Source organism: Canis aureus, chromosome 25, assembly GCF_053574225.1.
Source record: "Canis aureus isolate CA01 chromosome 25, VMU_Caureus_v.1.0, whole genome shotgun sequence".
Classification (NCBI taxonomy): domain Eukaryota; kingdom Metazoa; phylum Chordata; class Mammalia; order Carnivora; family Canidae; genus Canis; species Canis aureus.
This window is the reverse complement of record NC_135635.1, coordinates 21,137,578-21,158,360: the sequence shown is the minus strand read 5'-3', so window position 1 is coordinate 21,158,360 and position 20,783 is coordinate 21,137,578. Positions and strand designations below refer to the sequence as shown.

The 20,783-nt window shown below is 37.9% G+C and overlaps 1 protein-coding gene across 4 annotated transcripts in view; it reads right to left on the bottom strand.

Moving 5' to 3' along the window:
* ITPR2 (inositol 1,4,5-trisphosphate receptor type 2) overlaps positions 1-20,783 on the bottom strand; it is a 472,511-nt gene that overhangs the window by 417,407 nt on the left and 34,321 nt on the right. For 3 of the 4 annotated variants that reach the window (XM_077870671.1, XM_077870669.1, XM_077870668.1), the window contains exon 2: positions 20,372-20,442. The exons of the other annotated variant lie outside the window; for it this stretch is intronic. In XM_077870671.1, coding sequence (XP_077726797.1) covers positions 20,372-20,442 — 71 coding nt within the window. The remainder of the gene's footprint in view (positions 1-20,371; positions 20,443-20,783) is intronic. 4 annotated transcript variants of the gene reach the window in all.

Sequence of the window (20,783 nt, the reverse complement as noted above, 5' to 3'; positions counted from 1 at the left end):
TCCCTCTGTAAAGCTTTTCCTTTAAAATTTTTTTTTAACTTTTATTTATTTATGATAGTCACAGAGAGAGAGAGAGAGGCAAAGACACAGGCAGAGGGAGAAGCAGGCTCCATGCACTGGGAGCCCGACGTGGGATTCGATCCCGGGTCTCCAGGATCGTGCCCCGGGCCAAAGGCAGGCGCCAAACCGCTGTGCCACCCAGGGATCCCAAGCTTTTCCTTTAGTGGGGGAAATGTATACCCATGAATGTGTATAGAAAAGTTTCTTTTCAATGGAATGGATACTTCAGGGTTTATACCCCATTCTTAACTTGTTGAACATTTTTATTGTTTTCCCTTTTTAGCTATTATGAGGAACACAGCTTTAAAATTTTTTTCTGCAAATTCTTTGGCCACTTCTGGACTACTCTAAAACCCAACTGGAACAGAGGTTTTGACTAAGATTGTCAGGCCTTTCCATCTAGATCTGTTGTCAGATTGGACCGTAAGGAAACTCTGACTGAACTAGCCTAGAACACTTCTTTGTGTAAGAGGAACTTGAGCAATACCAAAGAATTTTGTGTGAAAACCCAACAAAATAGCCAGTCTTTTCTATGGGACACACATCAAAATTGTCTTCAAATTTCCCATTCTGTACTGACTCAACAAACTATGTTAATTATACATTTTGTGAGTTAGTAATACATTTTATGAGCTAGTTCATCATTGAACTTGTACTCATGAGCAGGTAGAGATGGAACTTTATTTTTTAAAATTTAAGATCCGAATTCTTTGCTTGATGGTTATTTTATATTTTCCTCCTGTTGCCAAAGCCTTAAAAAGTATGTCGGGTTCATCTAACAGCTTTCCAGAAAGTCTATGCCAAATTACAGATTCTCCTTCAATGTGAGAATGCTTAGTTCCACAAAGCCTCTCTCCACCCCCCCCCCACTCTCTCTCTCTCTCTCTCTCTGTACATAACCCTTCTTAAAGTTTATAATTTTTACATATTTTGGCTGACTGGATAGACATAATGGTACACCAAGTTGTCTCAACTTGGTAATTATTTGTGAGTTTTAACATTTTATCACATGTTGGCTCCCTATCTTTAGCTTTTATAACAGGTTATTAAAATATAATTTATACACCATTAAATTCATTCTTTTAAAGTGCATCATTCAATGGTTTGGGTGTATTCATAGAGTTGTGCTAACATCCCCATAAACTAAGAACATTTTCATCATCTCAAAAAGAAATCTAGTACTCAACACCATCAATCTCCTATTCTCTTCCTCGATCAGCAGGCAATCATGGATTTACATTCTGCCCCTACATATTTGCCTATTCTAGACATTTCATTTAAGTGGAATCCTACAATATGTGGTCTTTTGTGACTGGTCTGTTTCATTTAGCATACTGTTTTCAAAGTTCATCCATGTTATAGCATGCATAGGTATTTCATTAGTTTTTATTACTAAATAAATGACTCTTTATGGCTAAAATGTTCCACTGAAGGGATATATCATGTTCTGTTTATCCATTCATCAATTGATAGGCACTTGGGTTGTTTCCACTTGGGGCTATTATAAATAATGCTGCTAGTTCCAAATGATAAAGTGCAAATAATTTACATTTAGCAGTGTTACTAATAATAAAGTTTGTTTTTTTAGAGGTAATGCTTTTTACTCATAAGATAGTGTTGGTGACTAGATTAGAAGGTACAGATGGGTTATGTAGGTCTAAGTAATATGTATATATATGTATACATGGTTCAATATTTGTGTATTTGATTTTGTACTTCAAATGTGACAAATAAACCTTTTGGGAGAAAAAAAAAATAATGCTGCTAGGAACATTTGTGTCCAAGTTTTCAGGTGGAAATGTTTTCATCTCTCTTGGGTATATACCTAAGGATGGATTCGCTAGGTCACACAGTAACTCTATTTCAGCTTGCTGAGGGACTTCTAAAAAAGCCCAAAGTCAAGCATCATTTTACATTTCCACCAGCAGTGTATAAGGGTTCCAATATCTTCACATCCTCAGCAAGACATGTAATCTGCTTTTTTGATTATAGCCATCCTTGCAAGTGTGAACTGATATTTGTTGTGGCTTTTATTTGCATTTTCCTGATGGACTAATGACATTTAGCATCATTTCACATGCTTACTGACCAATTTTATATCTTATTTTGAAGATATATCTACTCAGAGTCTTCGCCCATTTTTCAATTGGGTTATTTATCTTTTTATTATTGAGTTGTAGAGGTTTTTATATATTCTAGAGAAAGTCCCTCCTCAGATACATGATGCACACGTATTTTCTCCCAGACCATGAGTTGCCTTTTCATTTCTTTAATGCTGTCCTTTGAAACAAAAAGTTATTAATTTGGGATCCCTGGGTGGTGCAGCGGTTTAGCGCCTGCCTTTGGCCCAGGGCGCGATCCTGGAGACCCGGGATCGAATCCCACGTCGGGCTCCCGGTACATGGAGCCTGCTTCTCCCTCTGCCTGTGTCTCTGCCCCTCTCTCTCTCTCTCTCTCTCTGTGACTATCATAAATAAATAAAAATTAAAAAAAAAAGTTATTAATTTGATGAAGTCAAGTTTATCTATTTTTTGTTGCTGTTATGGCTTGTGCTTTTGGTGTCATAGCTAAGAAATCATTAAGTAACCCAAAGTCAGGAAGATTTACTCCTGTTTGCCTCTAACAGATTAATAATTTTAACTCTCATATTTAACTCTATGATGTTCTTTGAGTTAGTTTTTGTATATAGCCCTTTCACCTTTTTTATCATTTTTCTTTTTTCTTCCCTTTTTAAAGATTTTATTTATTTATTCATGAGAGACACAGAGAGAGAGAGAGGCAGAGACACAGGCAGAAGCAGAAACAGGCTCCATGCAGGGAGCCTGACGTGGGACTTGATCCTGAGTCTCCAGGATCACGCCCTAGGCTGAAGGTGGCGCTAAACTGCTGAGCCACCCAGGCTGCCCAGTTATTTTCTTTTTTTCATGGTAAGTGTACTCTTTAATTCCTATCCCCTATTTCCTCCAGCCCCCCACCCACTTGCCCTCTGATAACCATCAGTTTGTTCTCTATAGTTAAGAGTCAGATTCTGGGTTTGTCTCTCTCTTCTCTCTTTCGCTCTATCTTTCTCCTTTGCGTCTCTGTTTTTTTCTTAAATTCCATAGATAAGTGAAATCATATGGCATTTGTCTTTTTCTGATTGCCTTATTTCCTTATTTCCCTTAGCACTTATACTTGACTCTATCCATGTTGTGGTAAATGGCAAGATTTCGTTCTTTTTTAATGGCTGAATCACATTCCATTTTAGGTATATATACCATATCTTCTTTATCCATTCATCTATCAATGGACACATGGATTGCTTCCCTATCTTGGCTATTATAAATAATACTGCAATAAACATAGGGGTGCCTGTATCCCTCTGAATTAACATTTTTGTATTTTTCGGGTAAATACCCAGTAGTGTGATTCCTGGATCATAGCACAGTTCTATTTTTAATTTTTGAGTAACTTCCACACTGCTTTCTACAATGGCTGCAGCAATTTGCATTCCCACCATTTCACCAATAGTGATAGAGGGTTCTTTTTCTCCACATCCAACATTTGTCATTTCTTGTGTTTTTTATTTTAGCCATCCTGACAAGGTGTCTTTGACAATATTTGTTCTTCCAATCCATGAGCATCTTTCCATTTGTTTGTGTCATCTTCAGCTTTTCATCAATGTTTTATAGTTTTCAGAGAACAGAAAACTTTTCACCTTTGGTAAATTTACTTCTAGGTGTTTTATTATTTTTGATGCAATTATAAAAGGGATTGTTTTCTTTCTTTCTGTTACTTCACTATTAGTGTATAGAAATGTAACAGAATTGATTGCAGAAGTGCAATCAATCTGTATATTGATTTTGTATCTTGTGAATTTACTGAATTATCTTACAGTTCTAGTATTTTTTGGTGGAGTCTTCAGAGTCTTCTATATATAGTATCATGTCGTCAGCAAATAGTGAAAGTTTACTTCTTCCTTATCAATTTGGATGCCTTTCCTTTTTCTTGTCTGATTGCTGTAGCTAGACTTCCACTACTATGTTGAATAAAAGTAATGAAGTGGATATACTTATCTTGTTCCTGATCTTAGGAGGAAAGCTCTGTTTTTCCCCATAAAGGATGATATTAGCTGTGGGTTTTTCATATATAGGCTTTAATGTTGAGGTGTATTCCCTCTAAACCTACTTTGTCAAGTCTTTTTATCACAAATGTATGTTGTACTTCGTCAAATGCTTTTTTATAGCATCTATTGAAATGATCATGATTTTTGTCCTTTCTTTTGTTGACATGATGTATCACATTGATTGATTTGTAAATATTGAACCACCTTTGCATCCTGGGAATAAGTCTCACTTAATCATGAATGATTTTTGTCATATATATTGTTAGATTTGGTTTTAAAGTGACTACTTGAATTCATACTTTCTCTCTGGTAACAGCAATATTTGGCTTCCAGTGCTCACCCTGGAATTCTCACCTGCCTGTGCTGCCTCCAGACATTCAAGCCAACCTCACATAGGCAGTGAAAAAAATAAAAAAATTCTGAGCCTGAGATAGAAAGCTATCACGACATGCAACAACTCCAGCTTTTTTTTTTTCTAGTGGCCTAAAAACAATGCTTGTATATGTTGGTGTGTAAAAAAAAAAATGAGTTTTTCTGAATATAAAACTGATAAATGACCACTGCAAAAAAAATTGGAAAACCTAAAAAGTAAAAAGAAAAAAGAATCCCACCTCTTTTCATGCCCCAAGGTTAACCATGTTTATCATTTTATTTTTTTCCATGTTTATCATTTTAGAGTATATCCTTAGAGAGACAAGCAGTCAGACATATTTAACAAAATACATACTTATACGGGCATATCATATTTTAGGTAACTGGAAATGTATTTATATAAACCGTATATATAAATATATACAGTTCACATCAAGCTTTTTTTACACTTCATATCTTCTCTTTTTTTAAGATTTTATTCATTTATTCATGAGAGGCACACAGAGAGAGGCAGAGACAAAGAGAGAGAGAAGCAGGCTCCCTGCAAGGAGCCTGATACAGGACTTGATCCCAGGACCCTGGGATCACGACCTGAGTCAAAGGCAGATGCTCAACCACTGAGCCACCCAGGTGCCCCTACACTTCACATATTCTAATGTCATTAAATATTACCTTGAAAACATTAAATTCCCACTTAGGACACATAATGATGTATATATCTTTTTCCCCCTTTTGGATATTTATTCCCTCCATTAAAAGGATTACTGTGATCAACACTGCATCTCATATATTTCTCAAATTTTTATTTGGTTCTACAATCTTTATATTTCTAAATTTAATCTTTCACAAACATTCATCACAGGCCTATCCTACTATAGGCAAGGTGCTAAGGATACCAAGCTAAACTCAAAAAGCAAAAAGCACACAGAAAATAGATTATTTCTCCTATCCCATTTTGTTCTGCCTCCTTGGTATACCTGCTGGCATCCTGATTTCTAATTACTTTTCCTGACTACAGTTCTTGCCTATTTCCTGTCTATCCACTGCTTTTAACACATGCCTTTTCCCATAGCTCAGTGCAATTTATTCTTAACTCTTGCTACCTGTTCCTTTAGCAAACAGTTCTCAAACTTATTGGTCTCAAAACCTCTGAACCTTCTTAAAAATTACTGAGAACTCCAAAGAGAATCCTTTTGTGGGCCATTTCTACCTATATTTACCATATGACAAATTAAACTGAGAAATTTACAACAAAGTAAAACACAAGCACATATTTCATTAGCCAACAGAAAGGTGACTCCACCACACTTCAAGTAGCCTCCATAAAACTCCACTATATACTCAAGAAAGAGTGAGAATGAAAAAGGCAAATAATGTCTTAGTCTCATTATGAAAAAAGTTTGATCTTACACACCACCTGAAAGGATCTTGAGGATCCCAAGCTACAGAACCACAAGAAGGCCTATGTCCTTCAATATGTTGTGTTACCTGATTCACACTATGCACTCACCATCTCTATGGCCTGTAGCAACCACAAGGGGACTATCTTCAGCTAGCCTGGTTGCTATCATCATGATGGCATAGCTTACAGTGTACATGTAGTAAGTGCTCCTAGTTGCCTTTGCTTTCTCTGTAGGAAGCAATCAGTTTCCACGTTCCAAAGGTTTTATTCAACTAAGTCAATGTTTCTAGGCTATTTATAAGTGATGAACCCCTGAATTCCAGGTTATTGAATAAATTTTACTTAAGGGAGAAAGGAAGTGGCAGGCAATATATTCAAAGAAGCCTCTAGAACAGTGGTACCCGTCTCTTGTGTTAGGATGAAAGTAGGGAACTATTTTGTTCTCCTAGCTTACATATGCATCAGCCAATTAATGGCAATGCTAGCCTTTAATTTTACTAGCAATGTTGGCCAAATAAACAGAAAGAAAATTAAGAAAGAAATAGGATTAAAGAACTTCCATTGTTAATGTCTTAAGTCATATTAGTTATCCTCAATTGGGTGCTTTTTGCTTTGTTTTTACATTTGCCGACTGGGCAGTCACACCATTTTTTTAGCATGACATTTCAGGTATTGGATTTTTTTCTTTTATATGATAACATTACAGAATATAACTCCCAACCTAGCCACACAATTAACTTTGTTTAACTCCATTCCTTCTAATATTTACCAACGTTGAGGTATTTAATTATGCAGATACAATCAGAAGGAAAGTTGCATAACTGTGAAGTTTTCTACAACAATTATAGCTGAACTTGTGCTTCACAAAGTACATCTAAGTAGAATCAGAGGGACAAATGCAACAGCCCGGTTTCTAAACAAGAGCTGAAACTTCTGGCATTTAGAAAATGCAAGTTTAAAAGCCAGTTTCAGCCTACCTATCCCTGTGATTTCAAGATAGGACACTCTTAGATAAGCCTATTATCTTCCAGTTCCACATATCCCTTGAGAGCCTCTGGAAATTTGAGTTTAACCACCTCTAAGTCCATCCAGTGGAAGATGCACACACACCTGCATACACACGTGCACACTCACAGCAGCCAGCCATGTAGCAAAGCATTAGAGAAGTACCAAGACTCAGTGAGTTCCTAGGGATCCACCACTTTCATTTTCAGGGCATTTATCTCTCTTTGCAGGGGTCCCCAGTTGAAAAAGGGCCAGCAAGGCTCAAAAAGATCAAGCGTGAATCAGTGGTGCATTGCCAAGTGAGGTTGGATCTCTACTTTTGAGGACTGCTTTCTTAGGTTTTTACCTGCTTTATTCTCTAAAAGACAAAAGATTCCAAACTACTTTCAAGCATTTGTAAAATAAACAATGCCACCCGCCAGCACCTGTTTGCTTTATCCTGAAATTACTGTATTTACCTTGAAAACCACAAAATGTAAACAAGGGCACCTGATCAGAGAAGATCTTTAAATGGCTCACTCACTAAATCAACACCTGGGAAGGAAAGGCAGTTTACTTGAACTTGAATACACAACGTACAAATCAAACTTTTATCTTAGTGGTAGCTTAAATAAGTTAATGATTAGTAAGCTTTATGGAGATACACAGAGACTTTCATAAACAAAATATAACTTCTATTAATTTAATACTCATAATAGAGTGAAACAAGTAAGGCCCACCTACCACAAACCGTAGAAGTACAATCTTTTAAATTCACATATACTTCCACTTAACAAATTTGTATATGACATTCTCCCACATTTTATGCTATAGAACATGAGAAAACTAAAGTGATTTGACTTTTTAACATTTTTTTAATATGTCTACTACATGACAATATAAGAGAGGATAAGAAAAATGGTTTAAAATCACACTATTGGGGCACCTGGATAGTTCAATCAGTTGAGCGGCCAACTCTTGGTTTCTGCTCAGCTCATTATCTCAGGGTCATGAGATGGAGCCCTCGTGGGCCCTGTGCTCAGTGGGGAGATCTTCTTCAGATTCTCTCCCTCTGTCCCTCCTCCCACTTTCTCTCTAAAATAAATAGATCCTTTAAAAAAATCACTACTATTTACTTCACTGAAGAATTTTTGAGTGAGCCATAGTTTCAGTTCTACAAACAGTCCATGCTTCTTACTATAATGTGTTCCTGGAAACTACATTATAAAAAGAATGCATTTCCTATAGGAAATTCCACTGGATAAAATAATTGGATTACTTTCCTAATGAATACAAGGTTAATTTAAAAAAATTTAAAAAAAATATTACATAGGTAGAAAACCTCTAACCCTCCATATCATTTAGAAGAGCAAATATCCTATAAAAGTGAGGGCAACCTGGGTGGCTCAATGGTTGAGCACTGCCTTCAGCCCAGGGCCTGATCCTGGGGACCCGGGATCGAGTTCCACATCGGGCTCTCTGCATGGAGCCTGCTTCTCCCTCTGCCTGTGTCTCTGCCTCCCTCTCTCCCTCTCTCCCTCTCTCCCTCTCTCTCTCTCTGTCTCTCATGAATGAATAAATAAAATCTTTTTTTAAGTGATTAAAATAGTTACCAGAAGGATCATTCTTGTCCCCAAAATTAATACTGTATCATGTAAATATCTGAAGATCTCACCAAAAACAGGCAAAGAGTCCTTAATGAACAAGGTCTTTCTCCATCTTCCCACACAGACAGCCTTAGAGGCAAAAAAAAAAAAAAAAAAAAAAAAAGGTTGGGGGGGGGTCACACAAGTCTAGAGTGGGGAGAATTAATTTTTTTCCAGTGAAGTCAAGAGAGTACTTCTGGGTCAACAGAACTATTAACCATCTCAAGGCTCCTCTATCTTGAGTTGGCCAAATTCATCCCTCCTGCCTCAGCCTTCTCCAGAACAGTATATTAATGCAGTCATGCATCACACAGCCTTTTGAGACGCCTTATTTCACTTAAATAACACTTTCGAGATTCATTTGTATTGTTAGGCATATCAGACCTCCGTTCCTTGTTACTATTGAGTAATGTTCCATTATATGAATATACCATTGCCTGTATTGGTTATCCATTGACCAACTGAGATTGCTTCCAGTTTTTGCTACAAACATTCATGTACAAATCTTTGTGTGAACTTAATTTTTCATTACTTTTAGCTAATACTCGAGTGAAATTTGGGGGTCATATAGTATGTCTACCTTTAACTTTTGAAGAAACTGCCAAACTCTTTTCTAAAATGGCTGTAGCATCTTGTATACCACCAGCAATGCATGAGCATCCTAATTGATCTGCATCCTTATCAACACCTGGCATTTCAGATATATTTTTTTTTAATTTTAGCCATTTTTATAGTGGTATTTCATGGTGGCTCTTCATACTGTTATGTTTTCTTCTGACACCTTAAATGTTGATATTCTCAGAGGAATATTAGGGTACTCTTTCTTCTCAGTCTTACAGCTTTAAATTCAATCCATATTTTTAAAAATTTCAATCTCTGTTTTTCCATCTAGTATCTCTCCTGAACCTCAATATACTCAGCAATCTTCTAAATCTACCTCTCTGGCAGAAGGGATGCCAGTACCAAGTTCATTACTATGGTAAACTAGAAAAAGGCCATAAATTCTTTCCATCCCTGTATGCACATCCTGTTGCTGGTGACTTTGCAGCTCTGCCTATCAAAAGGTGCAGCCATGTCTCCATTCTTTGCACCTGAATATTTGCTAATGTGACACAAGCAGAGTTTTGAACAGTGATGAGCACTGGTGTTTGCCCTTTCTCACTGTTGTCATACTATCCTTATGTGAAGAATCTGAGCTAGCCTGACAAACAATAAGAGACACATGGCTCAGGCACCCTCACCATAATCTATCCACTGGCAGATACGTGAGCAAAGCCATCCTAAATCATCCAGCTGCCAAATACACACAGATCCATGTGCAAGTTTGGCAGAAATCAGCCAGTAGAGCTCAGAACAAGATCATCAGCCAATGAACCCACAGATTCATGAATTAAACAAACAGACACTAAGTGGGCTACTCAGTTTGGGGGTATTTTGACAGACAGTAAGAAAGAAGGAACTGATACAATTACCTTCCCCAATCAAGTAGTTTCCTTTGTATTCCATATCTCAATACATGCTACTAATATCTACTACATTGCCCAAATCTGAAACATGGGAGAATTCTGGGACACACATTCTCCTTCACCTCCACCAGCCACTCCACCATCCATAGCTACTAGCTTAGTCCATTGTCAAATTTTCTGGACTATTTTAAGAGTCTTCCAGTTGATATCCCATCCCATATTTCCAATATCTCCATGTAAGAGAACAGTCTTTCAAAATTTCAATTCTGATCATGTTTCAGACCAGCTTAAAATTCTTTTATAGTCCTCCACTGTCTTAACATAAATATCAAATGCCTCAGTGCAGCATACAAGGCCATGAGGCATCTGACCTCCTCCAAGCTCATCTCTGCCACTCTTCCATAAGAGCTTTAAACATTCTTAAAACCCACAAACACAAAATGGGTCATGCCACTGCACTCCTCTGCATCTCAGCCAGAAATGCCTCTTTCTCCTCAACTCTTTCCTTTCCATCTGGTTAACAACTGCCCATTCTTTCACAGCTCCAGCTCACCTCCAGTATTCCTCTGAATTCCAAAATCAATTGCAATTCTCTTCTCTATGCTTCCAAAGTCCCTTGAGCTTCAAAGCAATATAGTTAATGGTTAAGGGTCTGGATTTCAATTAAAGCTTTGCTTCCTTTTCTTTGTATAACCTTGAGCAAGCTACTTAACTTCTTCATACCTCAATTTTCTCAGCTATAAAATGGGATGTGCCAGAGAATGTTACCCCTCACCCCAAATATCCATTCTCCTCTTCCTTTCAGTAACAGAACTCCTGAACTTAGGTAGACATGTGGCCAGCCCACTAATCACCACATTCCTCAGCCATCTTGCAGCATGTTATAGCTATATGTGTTTCCTGTGGCTACCAAAACAAATGGCTACAAACTTGGTGGCTAAAAACAAAACAAAACAAACAAAAAACAGAAATGTATTTCCTTGGAGTTCTGAACTCTGTAAGTCCAAAGTAAGGTGTCAACAAAGCCATGTTCCCTCTGAGGGATACAGGAAACAATCCTCTCTTGTCTCTTTCAGCTTCTGATGGCCCCAAGTATTCCTTGGCTTGTGGCAACATAACTGCATGCTCTGTGTCTGTCTTCACATGGCCTTCTCCTCTATGTGTGTGCCTTCCCCTCTTTTTTCTCTTATATGGGCACTTGTCATTGGATATGGAGCCCACCTGGGTAATCCAAGATGATCTCATCTCAAGATTCTTAATGTAATTACATTTTCAAGACTCTTTCTTCCTTACTAATAAGATGACATTCATAGGACATGGATTAAGACATGGACTTACCTTTGGGGGCCACCATTCAACCCAATATGCCATCTGACAATGGAATATGAGTGGGAATGATATATGAAGTTCCAAATGTTCCTGAAAGAAAAATCTATTTGCCCTGCGTTCCATTTACCCCCTTTCTACTGACTGGGAAATGGTGACTACTGGAACGACTTTGGAAACCATATGCTGAGGATGGTAGAGTTGCCAAGATGGTTCTGATCCACTCACCTAGGAACTACGAAACAACTTTTATCTTACATAAGCCATTGGTGGTGGTAGTTGTTGTTTTATTTCTGGCATAGCACCTATCTAATTCATGCAGATAATAATTTTCAGTAATAATAACATACCTCTTAGGGTTACACAAGGATTACATAGATTGATAGACTATGAAGCATTACCTGACACATAATAAAAACTAAATAAATGTGATCATCAGCAGTGGTAGCAGTAGAGTAGGCTTGGTCACATTTAAGTGTCATTGGTTAACTTGTCTATCTCCTAGAAGACCAAATGTACCGGGGTAATGGCTTAGTGCTTTCTTCTCAGCATTATACTTTAAAGAATGCCAAGCATTCTGTCACAGTTTGAAAAGAAAATGCAGTTTAGCTTGCATACCAACTATTGCCCCAGGAACTACTTTCATGAAAAGATTCATTCTCAGTCTGAAAAACCTACATGTCCCTGTGGGCACAAATTTTTAAAGCTACAGGTCAAATGCTATCGTAATTAAGAAGCTTTTCTCATCTCTCAAAACAGGAAATTAAAATCACCATCCTCCTACAATACCTCACCACACCTTTTTATTTAGCCTTTATCACTTTCTACCTTGTGCTATAATTGTTTATATATACATCTTATCTTACTCATTAAATTATAAATTCCTTGAGAGTAGCGTTCATTTCTGACTCGTTTGAACCATGCCAACTAGTTCACACACTGAACTGCACACAATGGATATTGAATAAATCTCTACTAAACATATCACAAGATCTGATAATGCTGCAGAACAGAGCTTCAAACAAACTTGCCTCACCGCTTAGAAGCTGTGTGACCTTGAACATGTTACTTTACCTCTCTATAGTTTCCACATTTGTAAAATGGGGCTATTGAGAATTAAACAAAGTAACATGTATAAATGCCATCACAAGCACTCAAAGTTAAGAAATTCAACATTTAGGACTTTCTATTCTTGGAAAGAGTAGTGTTGGCTATTAAAATTCTCACAGACAACAGGTATTTATTCAATATTTATTCAATACTTACAGGAATTTAGACACATAACTAACTTCATCTACAATACTGGAAAGGAGACTTTTATATAAGAGCTAGTAGCACAGGAAAATTGGCCGATGGATAGATGGTTAGAGAGTGGGGGGGTGAGAGCTATCCTCATGCCACTAAACATGCACATCACAAGTGTTAATTTTCTACCCGTCACTACTTTCTCTTAAGAGAGATAATTAGGGATCCCTGGGTGGCTCAGTGGTTTGGCACCTGCCTTCAGCCCAGGGCATGATCCTGGAGACCCAGGATCGAGTCCCACATTGGGCTCCCTGCATGGAGCCTGCCTCTCCCTCTGCCTGTGTCTCTGCCTCTCTCTCTCTCTCTCTCTGTGTGTGTGTGTGTGTGTGTGTGTGTCTCATGAATAAATAAATAAAATCTTAAAAAAAAAGAGAGAGAGAGAAAATTAAACTTCACAACTTAGAGCCACAAATCAAAGTTCACATACCATATATATTTTAGATAAACAATTAATTGTGTACCACCCTAAATAGCAATTCGTGAGACTTCCAAAGTAGTCCATTTGACCATTCAGAATCACAGCAACTTCCTCTAATAGAGACTGAAACATTCACTTTTACAATCTTGACCAGCTCCAACAGAAGAAGCAAAGAGGCAAAGCAATCTATTTTCATTTCATCCTTTGGACCTTCTCTGAAACCTCACTGAGAAGAGTAAACTTATTATCCAATTTCCACTGCCTCTTAGGGTTTAATAATAGGGACTTAGCTGTAGAAGGTTCGTACTATGATGACTTACCACAAATACACAGAAGCAGCACAGCAGTAACATTCACCTAGAGATTTTAAAGTTTTTTGTTGTTGTTTCTTTGGTCAGTTTTTTTAATAAATCATGTAACTATTGGCTTGGAAATTCATTCAAATTTTCTAGACTTCTTTGTAGGAAACTACAAAATGCTTGTAACCTAAAAATACTTCACTCAATACCTGTAGTAGTTTTCATCTTCTGCTATTCACCCTACAGACTAATTGTTAGAAGGCACACTTGACACCAATGAACTTAAATCTAGAATTTAAGACTATAACAAAATAGCAGGTCTATACATTGCTTTATTATAAAACAACTAATCAGCAACAACTTTGTTACATATTGAGTGGTGTTAAGATCCCCCCAAAAAAATATCTGACAACAGACCTGAAATTATATTGCCTTTAAGAATTATAATTTTTACTAGAACTTTTTAATTCACTCAACAAAAATTAATTCAGCACTAACAATATGCAAAGCACTCTTCTTGATCTTGGTAATTCCCCAGAGGGCAAGGCTAACACAGTCTTTACCCTCATACACTTTACAGGCTAATTGCAGGTCTTTCAAATAAAGACACAGGTGCAACTTCCAAGCATGCACAAGTAATGTGACCACATGTCTTCAGGCCCAAGTTCACTAACAACTACAGTGGACCATTTCCAGCCCGCTGCCAGCCCCTAACCTCAAGTTCTCCCATCTCTCTTCTCTTCACGAGAGCTTTTCATGACACTTAGAGAACTTGCTCAGCTACAAGCAGGAGACGTCCAAAAGTATGTTGTGGAAGAGGGTGATAAAACACCCTTTTCGCGGCCACCCGTAACCCCCAGAGGATGGAAGCTGGCCCCAGCTCTTCTATCCTTGGCGAAGAGATTTCTGAGGGATGGTCCTCATGGAGTCTCAGAAGGCCCCAGGAACACTGAGTTCCAGTCACCACAGTGGTAAACATTAATGAACAATTTGTGGCCTTTTGTTTCCTTAGGCTCACTCTCCCCCACTTCCTTATCTGTGCTTCCAGAGATCACCTCCATCCACAGCTTCTGAAGTCTGATTTGTAGAGACTCTGACTAACACAATCTAACCTATTTCTCCTCAGAGATATTCAAGTACACTGAAATAACACATGAATTCAGAGGATCACATGTTTTTGCCAACCTAACGAATTTCAAGGTGTCAAGAGACTGGGAATTTGAATAAATAATTTGGATAAGAGTTAAGATCTGAGAAAGAGAGAGAGCAAAGGCACATGCACTGGAGTGAGAGACAGAGTGAGTGGCAGGCAAGAATAATGAGCCGATCAATGCTAATAAGATGAAATGTAACAGATTCTCTACTTGGTTCCAAAGTACCAATTATATAGCACAGGAGGAGGAAAATGAGGATTAAGACATGCAAATGAAAAGCATCAGGAGTCCAGGTTGAAAAAAAAAAAAAAAAAGGAGTCCAGGTTGACTAACAGCTGGAGGTGAATTAGGGAGTCCTGCCCAGGACTCTGGGGCCACAAGCAGAGGATCTCAAAAAGAGGAAAATCCTCATCATCCTGGACGGAAATGTACTATGTTCTCTTCTTTCTATACCTCTAAGAATTATACTGACAAACAGAAGCTTGACCAGAAAATAAACAAGACATTATAATGAAAACTAGAGAAATCACTGAAGTATTTGTGGCTGGCCGCAAGTGAAAGATTTTTGGAAAAGATCTGTAGAAATGTGATCACCCTAAACAAATACTTAGAAAGGCTATTGTGTGAAAGAGGAATTAAATTTAATCTAATTGGCTGTACAGAGGCACTAAGTAAAATTTATAGGAGGGCATAATTCAATATATAGTATGATACAATGAATAAAAACAAACAGCAAAAAATAAAAATAAAAATAAATAAAAACAAACAGCTCTGCAGCCCATGATCTTAAGATGGCCGCAGAACTTTACACTTAACTCTGCCAACTGCAAAACTGGGAATAGTGACAATTCCCACTTTATAGGGTTATTGTGATTACCACATAATAGGAAGGGGTGCCTGGGTAGGTCAGTTGGTTAAGCATCTGCCTTCAGCTAAGAGTCATGATTCCAGAGTCCTGAGATCAAGCCCTGCACCGGGCTCCCTGTTCAGCGGGGAGCCAGCTTCTCCCTCTCTCTTTGCCTGCCTGCTCCCCCTGCTTGTGCTCTCATACTCTCTCTCTCTCTCTCTGTCAAATAAATAAAATATTTTTAAAATAATACTAATAATAATGGATAGGAAGCCCCAAGCATAGGTAGCATGTATTAAATGTCTAATAAATCTTAGTTATTTCAAAGTTGAAATTGTTTCAGGCTTCATTAAAAAATGACACTATCCTCAAATCTGAAGCAATTCAGCACAGCCACTGTTAAACTAGTGGAGGAGGGATTTAAAATTGGCTCATACTAAAGAATCACTGTGTTAGACAAGACCACATAGTCAACTAAATAAAAACTCAAAACTACTACCTAGCAAGATGGCTTTCTCACTTATGCACCTATGTGTGTAACTTCCATGAGTAGAAGCAAAAGATGAGAGTCCCAGACTTCAAAGCAACTTCCCTGAATTATATGAAGAGGAGGAATTGAGTTGAAGAAATAATCTTGTCAATCTTCTCCCAAGACCCTGATTTCCACTATCTACATTAGTGTTGCACCACAGACCAGATTTCTCTATTTTAGTTCTACTTCCAGAAACATCATTGTGATTTACTGCTTCAGGATGACTATTTGCTTGCCAGATGTGTACCTGATAGGCATGGTACATCATGAAATAGTCACATGCCAAAGGACCACAGAATCTCAGAGTTGGACTTTTTTTTTTTTTTTTTTTAGAGTTGGACATTTAAAGACCAAATGAGCCAACCCTGGGGAATATCTAATCAACCAGAAGAAGGGGCTACCTTCTATTCCCTCGTTCCCTCTGGGGGGTGGCTTCCTGGGTTCTCTATTACTTGTATGTTTTATCACCCTGATGGTAATAAAGGGACACAGAAATCTCTCTTACTTTGATTTCTATTAGCTTCTTCTCTTAAAAGAGAATGCACATGTTCAACAGAGCACAGATTTCAGGAAAAATCCACATCAGAGAAGAGTTTTCTAGAGAGTAGGAGGCAAGGAAGGTAGGGAAAAAGTGTTTACAGGAACTAGAGGGGAAAAAAGGAAAACCAAGACTATAAAGTCAATAAAAAACAATTGCTATAAGTTAGTATGAGGGAGAAGTATTAAATTATATATCAAAAAATAGGACCAGTCATCAAACATGTTGCTATCATGTGTCCCTGATATGTTTGCAAGAAGAAGGCCAGTGAATCTCGGTGGTATTCTCAAAAACTTAACCCCAATCTAATCATGAGAAAAACATCAGGCAGGCCCCAAATGAGGAACATTCTACAAAATACCTGGCCAGCATTCTCCAAAAGCATCAAGGTCATGAAAAACAAGGAGAGACTGAGAAAATGTCCGAGACCAGATTAGACTAAGAAGCATGACACTAAATGTTTCATGGGGTCCTTGATGGGATCAGGAATGAGGAAGGAGAGTAGGTAAAAAACTGGTGAAATCCAAAGGAAGTCTGGAAGTTCAATAGCAGTGTACAAGCAGTCATTTCTTGGTTTTGACAAAATGCCCCAAATGGAAGCATGCTAACACAATGGGAAACTGGGTGAAGAAGAACCATCTATACTACTTTTACAACTCCTCTGTACATATGAATTTATTCCAAAGATTAAAGTTTATCTTTTAAGAAAACAGACAGTTTGGGCAGCCCAGGTGGCTCAGCGGTTTAGCACCACCTTCGGCCCAGGGCCTGACCCTGGAGTCCCGGGATCAAGTCCAAGTTGGGCTCCCTGCATGGAGCCTGCTTCTCCCTCTGCCTGTGTCTCTGCCTTTCTCTCTCTCCCTGTGTCTCTCATGAATAAATTTTAAAAATTAAAAAAAAAAAAAAAGCAGATAGTAGTTGACCATTTTGCACTGACAAGAGAAAGCCACTGTGCTTTTGTCAATATTAGTCTGTGTGGTTTCTGCTAAAAAATAGCTGTCAATAAGGTTTTAAATAGCTCTTTGGAAGTTATTGTTAAAATTTGGTTTCCTCTGTTGATACGTGAGACACAGTCAAAAGAATATTTCGCTGTATAATTATGCATATTGAAGAGAATCATTTTAATTTTAACCCTTTTGGAACTCTGGTTCCTCATTCCAAAAATTGCAGGGGCAGGGGGTGTTACACTGGATTACCTTTTAATTGCCTAGAAGTTCTAAAATAGTATGATTCACTTGGACAAATAATAGATTCTGAAAAACAAAGATCTTTTCAAATTAATTTGAGAATATCATTTGTGTGGCTGAAGCAAGAGGAACTGAGGTACAGCGGAACTGTGTGATATGCTATTGTTTCTTCACCTTATCTAAAAAGTAACAATGAGGGAGGGTGCTCTGGAAACTTGGCTGAGGAGTCTGGAAATGCAGGGGTGGTGATGCTGGGAGGCCAACCTATGAAAAAAAAATGATGATTTTTAAAGCCAGAGGGCACAAGGGGAATATGTGAAGGCAGAGAGAATGGTGAAATACAAAAGCTGTAAATGGACAAGCGATGTGAAAAGACAAGGCACACTTTTGGCTGCTGAGCAGTCTGAACACCAGGGCAGAGGCAAGCCCACCTCAGGGATCTCTTTTCTGGGCCTCTGCCATGACGGGGTTCCAAGAATCATTGAAGAGCCAGAGGTTTAAAGTAAAAGGAAACCCCCAATCCCCAATAAAAAGGACCACCCTCCGATGATAAATGGAGTAAAAAAAAAAAAAAAAAAAAAGTTTTAGTCTTAGACTAGAGGCAGAGAATCAGAACAAACTAGCAAGGACAATAACCAAAAGTATTAGATTACAGGAAAAGCCAGCCTTCCATGGGCGGGATAGAGCACCTGAGTGATTCATACTTTGAACCAGCGCCCACAGAATAATATGACACCAAGCATCTATGTTTAATTACCTAGTAGATTCAGAGTGTTACCATGGGGTTCCCTCAAATACACTAAAATAATCTTGAGGCTTTCAACCAACTCACTGCACTGGGAAAGAGGAAAAGAAGAAAAGGTGGCCACAAACCCTGAAGGTTACCTTTGCAAGATTCATCTCCCCTAACTGCCCGAGAAGTAAGACTACCCAATCTTGGGGCAGTGAAGTGTGGAGCAGCCCCCATTGCCCCCAAGTTTTATCATATGACCCCAAGAAAAGTCTCAGTCTCTCAACCAAAGCACCTAATTGCAGTTTTCTGGATGTCTAGTAGAGGCAAATGCCTAGAAAACACAAAAAAGGAAAAAGTAGAATCCTGTTCTCAGAGAGGGAACAACATAAGAGCAGAGTCAAATATGTCAAAAGGAAATATCTCGTGCCTTTCTATTGTAAGTTAACTGTCATTTCTATAATGATTTAAAACCCTTTACATTTATTCTCTGGAAAGATTTCAAGCCTCACAAAGCTTTGTGTGGTGGGCATTGTTCTTGTTATTACCCATCCCTGCTCTCACCAGCCAACAACAAATGCCCTTTGAGGCTCAAAGCGGTTAGGTGACCTACTTTAAATGACACAGCCAGGGAGCCGTACAGTCAAAACCTGAACCCCATGTTTTTCCTGTTACAGATACAGATTCGTTGTCCCAGTTTGCCTTCAAAACTTTTCCTTGTATCTTTAATGCCCTCCAGCACTACTGACTCACCTGTCCCACTACTGACTCTTTGTCACCCTAGTTCTCTTGTGAGCCCATCCTCAGGAAGGACTGCTGAGGGGACCCCTCGCTTGCCCAGACTTAGGGTAGAGTCCCTACTGAGTAGTTTTATGGGTGCTTCTGATGGGCAGCGTATCTCCCACAGGTGGCTTTATGTTAATTTCTCCACGTGGAGAAAAAAAAATTGGATTTCCCATTCAGAGTGGCCAATTTAACTCCAAAAATATCTCTTGTGCTTGTCACTCTCTCCACAAGGTTCTGGGTTTAGAGAAAATGAAACATCTATGATATTCTTATCATGGGAATTGAGTGGAAAAGAGTCCATCACAGGGAACGAAACAACGGAAACATTTGGCAATTGTTACAGCCTTCCTTTCCCCAGGGCAGGAAATAGCACATCCTGACCGGTCTGGGGCTCTAGGGAATCCCTTCCACTTTCTCTCTCTGGCATTTTGTCCCATATTAAAGCTGCTTTTCAACATTATGAGAAGTAATGCTTACACACTGTGTTCCCAGTGAATGATGCTGCTCTAAAATTATCTTTATTTTTATAAGTACACACAATCTATGAAATTGATTTGAGCCAGCTTTTAATGGTTGGCTTTCATTTGACCAGGATTCCTTTGCAGATTCCATTAATCCTTCCTTCATCACAGTCAAGTTATCATCAGTCTCCTCTTATGGCCAATGCCTCAGTTGATATTATCAAGCTAACTCTAAAATTATGCTTAGAAAGGAGTTCTAAAACAATTGTTAGTCATTACATGCCACTCAAAGTGACATTTTAAAAGCTAAGTGAACAAAATCACTGTCACCCTCCTGGAGATTTCACAAAGATAAACTAAAGAGCTGATAATGTAACACTAACATTTATAGCTTAACTGTCATAGAAATACATAAATAAATATTTGGCTGTATTTATTGGTTTGAAAAGCAGCCTTTCAGAGTTAATTACTGAGATTTCCATTCAACGGATAGATTATTGTCCAGCAAAACAAAAATTGATACTATTCTTTCATTGTAAAGCCTTCAATGTGTACAGAAGAAAAAAATAATGAAGAAATTTTTGAAGAAATTTTCAGTGGATATATTGATATGTGGAAGTTTCACATGGAATAAAGTTTTAACAGGAAAAAAAATTTTTTTAATTAAAAATTTAAAGTTTTAACAAGAATTATTTTAAGACACAAAAATAATCTCATGCCCTTAGGTCACTTAAATATATATTTATTTCTTACCCCTGAATTTCTTGGGAGGGTTGGCAAGGTCTCCTGCCTCTGGGTGCACCACACATCTGTCATCCACTAACCTAAAAGAAAAAGTATGTTTACATTGTTAACCTCGTCATGTTCTTAAAGCACAGACTGCATGTGGATACTGTATAAATATTTACAAAGAGTTTTAATACCATTTTTCACTAAGAAACTCTTTATCATAAATTTGTAAAAAGATTTTGTTATAAAGATACTAATTAAAGCAGAGTTTATGAAATTGAAAATTTTCGTTAAGTGGAAGGAAACTGGTTAGATAAATCATGATATAGACAAATGATGGAACTCTGTACAGCTATTTAAAAGTCTTTTTTTTTTAAGATTTTATTTATTTATTCATGACACAGAGAGAAAGAGAGAGGCAGAGACACAGGCAGAG